This window comes from Rhinichthys klamathensis, unplaced genomic scaffold (assembly GCF_029890125.1).
Source record: "Rhinichthys klamathensis goyatoka isolate OS25496 unplaced genomic scaffold, OSU_Roscu_1.1 h1tg000244l_1, whole genome shotgun sequence".
NCBI lineage: Eukaryota > Metazoa > Chordata > Actinopteri > Cypriniformes > Leuciscidae > Rhinichthys > Rhinichthys klamathensis.
The window spans coordinates 260,478-266,351 of record NW_026606766.1 but is presented as its reverse complement, the minus strand read 5'-3'; the positions used below and the strand labels follow the sequence as shown (position 1 = coordinate 266,351).

General features: G+C 42.9%; 1 protein-coding gene across 1 annotated transcript; it reads right to left on the bottom strand.

Moving 5' to 3' along the window:
- Window positions 1-2,863: 2,863 nt before the first annotated feature.
- Window positions 2,864-4,093, bottom strand: LOC130100595 (uncharacterized). The gene is made up of 3 exons (XM_056266107.1): window positions 4,008-4,093; window positions 3,610-3,886; window positions 2,864-3,514 (listed from the first exon to the last, which is right to left on the bottom strand). The coding sequence occupies exons 1-3, from the start codon at window positions 4,091-4,093 to the stop codon at window positions 2,864-2,866; spliced, it is 1,014 nt and encodes a 337-aa protein (XP_056122082.1).
- Window positions 4,094-5,874: the final 1,781 nt, after the last annotated feature.

The window sequence follows — 5,874 nt, the reverse complement described above, 5'->3', positions numbered from 1 at the left end:
GTTGCAGTAACTCCTACAATGAAAAAAACTGACAATTTAGTAAGAAATATTAATATTTTTCACTTCATAAGTTCATATTCTTCATATTTTTTTCTGTTCACCTTTTCAAACAAACACGAATACTGATTTAATTAGTAATCAATTTCTATTTTTTTCTATGTCCTCAACATCACTTTTCATCCTGTTTAGTCTTTTATATAGGCTAATTGCTTTATAATTTTTAATTTACAACTTATAAAATATGCATACAAAAATATGACATACAACAAAAATGTGGATAAAATAACTAAAATGGCCAAAACTAACAAGCCAGTATATATACACTCACCGGCCACTTTATTAGGTACACCTGTCCAACTGCTCGTTAACACTTAATTTCTAAGCAGCCAATCACATGGCGGCAACTCAGTGCATTTAGGCATGTAGACATGGTCAAGACAATCTCCTGCAGTTCAAACCGAGCATCAGTATGGGGAAGAAAGGTGATTTGTGTGACTTTGAACGTGGCATGATTGTTGGTGCCAGAAGGGCTGGTCTGAGTATTTCAGAAACTGCTAATCTACTGGGATTTTCACGCACAACCATCTCTAGGGTTTACAGAGAATGGTCCGAAAAAGAAAAAACATCCAGTGAGCGGCAGTTCTGTGGGCGGAAATGCCTTGTTGATGCCAGAGGTCAGAGGAGAATGGCCAGACTGGTTCGAGCTGATAGAAGGGCAACAGTGACTGAAATAACCACTCGTTACAACCGAGGTATGCAGCAAAGCATTTGTGAAGCCACAACACGCACAACCTTGAGGCGGATGGGCTACAACACCAGAAGACTCCACCGGGTACCACTCATCTCCACTACAAATAGGAAAAAGAGGCTACAATTTGCAAGAGCTCACCAAAATTGAACAGTTGAAGACTGGAAAAATGTTGCCTGGTCTGATGAGTCTCGATTTCTGTTGAGACATTCAGATGTTAGAGTCAGAATTTGGCGTAAACAGAATGAGAACATGGAACCATCATGCCTTGTTACCACTGTGCAGGCTGGTGGTGGTGGTGTAATGGTGTGGGGGATGTTTTCCTGGCACACTTTAGGCCCCTTAGTGCCAATTGGGCATCGTTTAAATGCCACGGCCTACCTGAGCATTGTTTCTGACCATGTCCATCCCTTTATGGCCACCATGTACCCATCCTCTGATGGCTACTTCCACCATGTCACAAAGCTCTAATCATTTCAAATTGGTTTCTTGAACATGACAATGAGTTCACTGTACTAAAATGGCCTCCACAGTCACCAGATCTCAACCCAATAGAGCATCTTTGGGATGTGGTGGAACGGGAGATTCGCATCATGGATGTGCAGCCGACAAATCTGCGGCAACTGTGTGATGCCATCATGTCAATATGGACCAAACTCCCTGAGGAATGCTTCCAGCACCTTGTTGAATCTATGCCACGAAGAATTGAGGCAGTTCTGAAGGCAAAAGGGGGTCCAACCCGTTACTAGCATGGGGTACCTAATAAAGTGGCCGGTGAGTGTGTATATATATATATGTGTATATATATATATATATATATATAATGTATATATATATAGGCCTATTCACAAAACTGTCAGCTGTCATTTTTGATGGAGGTGAAAATCGTTCTGAAATTGCCTATATGCTCAACTCATTCATTCATTCATTCATTCATTCATTCACTGTAGATGTGACAGTATAAACTACTTGCTATAAAAGTAAATGACATATTATTTTATTATCTGATGGTGTCGAGTGTCGACAGATATTGAGTGATGATAGCAGGAAAGGAAACAGTTCAAATAAAAGCAGGAGATTCACACAAACACCTCTCAACATGTTAAACCGACTCACCTACTATAATTCCTCGATACCGAAATGTTTATTTTGCAGATCTGCAGTGTTTTTGGTTTTGTTGTTCAATCTCTTTTCCATCCCACACATTTGGTTTCACTCATGAATCGCATGTGAAACACGTGTTGTTGACGGTTGTTGATCAGAACTGAGGGATTCATCTGATGTGACACTGCCATCTAGAGGCATCGGACATAACTACAGTCAGAAGAACAAAGACTTAAAGGGATACTTCAACCAAAAATGATAATTCTGTTATTATTCACTCCCATCTATAGTACCTTTTTACTCTATTCAATGAAAGTGAAAGTGTCAATGAGGTCCAATGTTGTTTGGACAAGAACACTCCACCAAAACATCTTCTTGAAAAAGTTTTTTATTTTACAGTTTTTTACAATCACTTTGCTACTATTTTCAGAACCTTGATGTCATTTTTCAAAACTCTAGACACAAAACTCAAAACGGTTATCACTTGTAACACAGGTTGTCTAATGTTCAAAACATTGCATTGTGCATTCACATCTTTAAAGAAATCTTGCACTTGCACAATCATTGGTTCAAAAAACAAATTTACTGTGAAATACCATTGAAACACAACTATAGATCACCCACACACAACCGATAGTTTCACTCTGTCATTGTTCGTACAATCATTAACTATTGTAGAACAAAATAGGTGATACAGGTTTCATTATGGTACTACATGTACAGTAAATACCTCTGTTACTGTAAAGTACTGCAGTAGTAGAGAGAATACAGACAAAGTGGAATCATTGAACAAAGTTTGTAATATATTGATGCAAAACACTACAGTACAATCACAACATTGGTTTATTTTAATCAAAGCAAAAATACAGTAATTAGCTATGAAATAGAAAAGAAAAGACAGTACTGTAAACCATCAAATGCAATGAAATAGAAAAGAAAAGACAGTACTGTAAACCATCAAATGCAGTGTTCCTCAACTTGCTTGCACTGTAAGAAATAAAACAGCAGTGATTACTGTACATCTACATTGTCATCAACTCTGTGTTGTGGATTTGGCCACAGGTTCTCATCTACATCACAATGGATGTTTTCATTAGCCAAACATCTTGGAAAAAACCTTCGGGCATGGCGAATCCAGGCCTGACACTGGTCTGCTGTGATGTCATTGCAGGCGTCATCCATGGCCTGGAGAAGAGTGACTTGTTCATGAGGGTGCCTATCATGAACCTTCCATCTCCATGCGGAGAAAAATTCCTCAATCGGGTTAAGGAAGGGGGAGTATGGGGGTAAATACAGGGTGGTAAATTGTGCATGGGCCTGAAACCATGCTTGCACCACATGAGCATGATGGAACCTGACATTGTCCCAGACAATGACATAGGTCACACCTTCAGCTCTACAAACCTGTTCGAGCTCATCAAGAAAGGTGACAAGGAGAGCTGCATTATATGGTCCAATATGAGGTCTGCGTCCCACCACACCATCTTCTGATATAGCCGCACACATGGTAATGTTGGCCCCACGTTGTCCAGGTACTTGGATGGTTGCCCGCTGGCCAATGAAATTCCGACCTCTCCTCCTTGTCTTGGCCAGATTAAAACCTGCCTCATCCAAATATATGAATTTGTGATGGTCGTCATCAGCATCCAGCTCCATCACCCTCTAAAAATACATTTTGGAAAGAGATTTAGAGATTACCGTACAATGTGGAATTTTTGGGAATGTTTTTACAACAGCCGTCTTGAAACTGAACTTACCTGAACATACTCAGTCCTCATTTGTTTCACTCTGTCTGCATTTCTTTCGAAAGGCACATGGTATAGTTGTTTTATAGATACCTGGTGCCTTTTCAGTATGCGTGCAATAGTCGGCAAACTTATGGATCCCACATTGTTGAACATGTCTTCATTGCCCAAGATATGCTGGCGAATTTCTGTAAGGCGAATATCATTTCTGGCCCGAACCAAATCGACCACAGCCTCCTCTTGCTGGTCAGTTAGAATTTTGCCTCCACTATTTGGCCTAGTCACAATTCTACAGGGAACATTAGAGTAAGAAGACACTTGGTCACATCACCTATTCTGTGATACACATTGGTATGCAGTCATTTGACAATTGAGAGTAGCATAATGTTTAGTGCATGCTGATAACTTACCGGTTCTCATTGCGGAAAGTTCTGATTATTGAGGCCACGGTTGACCTTCTCAGGTTTGGTTGTATCATTGTAGCCGCCTCAGTCATTGTCATGCCATGATTTATGACATGGTCTACAACTATTGCCCGAATTTCATTGGACACTCTATGCTGTTGCTGCCGCTGTCTTGGTCCGTGGCCTTGTCCTCTACCACGTTCCCCCACACCTCTCAAACGAGGCCCACGACCACCTCTCAGAAGGGGTGCCTGTCCTCTACCACGTTCCCCCACACCTCTCAAACGAGGCCCACGACCACCTCTCAGAAGGGGTGCCTGTCCTCTACCACGTTCCCCCACACCTCTCAAACGAGGCCCACGACCACCTCTCAGAAGGGGTGCCTGTCCTCTACCACGTTCCCCCACACCTCTCAAACAAGGCCCACGACCACCTCTCAGAAGGGGTGCCTGTCCTCTACCACGTTCCCCCACACCTCTCAAACGAGGCCCACGACCACCTCTCAGAAGGGGTGCCTGTCCTCTACCACGTTCCCCCACACCTCCCAAACGAGGCCCACGACCACCTCTCAGAAGGGGTGCCTGTCCTCTACCACGTTCCCCCACACCTCTCAATCGAGGCCCACGACCACCTCTCAGAAGGGGTGCCTGTCCTCTACCACGTTCCCCCACACCTCTCAAACGAGGCCCACGACCACCTCTCAGAAGGGGTGCCTGTCCTCTACCACGTTCCCCCACACCTCTCAAACGAGGCCCACGACCACCTCTCAGAAGGGGTGCCTGTCCTCTACCACGTTCCCCCACACCTCCCAAACGAGGCCCACGACCACCTCTCAGAAGGGGTGCCTGTCCTCTACCACGTTCCCCCACACCTCTCAAACGAGGCCCACGACCACCTCTCAGAAGGGGTGCCTGTCCTCTACCACGTTCCCCCACACCTCTCAAACGAGGCCCACGACCACCTCTCAGAAGGGGTGCCTGTCCTCTACCACGTTCCCCCACACCTCTCAAACGAGGCCCACGACCACCTCTCAGAAGGGCTGCCTGTCCCCTACCATTCCTTTGACCAACACGTCTTCCTCGTCTTCCTCGTCTTCCTCCCACCACTGCTTGACCTCCATTGTGACCTGGATCACCTGCTGGCTCCATGTTACGTATCACTATGCTCTTGCAATTGGATCCCAATCAACTCTTTATATACTCATTCCACAATGTGCCCTCAATCATCAGTAACGAGTTGGCAGAATTGGACAAGCAATTCCAAGGGCCTGCATCTCTACAGTGCAGTACTGTCAATACTTTAAATAGTCTGAAAAGGTGGTACAGTATTTGGGACCATAGACACAGTGTCTGATGAAGCATTACAGTATGATATAAAATATTAGGCTACATCCATGGATATTGTAGTCTAATTGGTTCATGCTCCACGCTAATTGGTGACAATGAATCTCGTTATCTTGAAACTTTCATGATTTACTGTAAACATGGAAGATTGTTTGTCTGTTTCCATACAACTTAAGAGTAACGCAACAGTTACTTATCATTTTGAGCAGTTGTATCAGTTGATAGTTAGATCAGTGTAAGGAAATGAATAGACATTCATTTGAAATGTAATGTGTGAATTGCCTTTTGAAATAGTAGTACTTTGATGTTAAGTTGTGTCATATTGAACAAGTGATTTTTGTTGAATGAACAAATGATCTAAGTTTTATGTGTATTGTATCCAAACAATTGAGAAAATGGTTAGAGTTTTGAAAAATGTGCATTTTGATAATTGGTTGTGAGTTTTGTGTCTAGAGTTGTGAAAAATGACATCAAGGTTCTGAAAATAGTAACAAAGTGATTGTAAAAAACTGTAATGACAGGACAGCAAC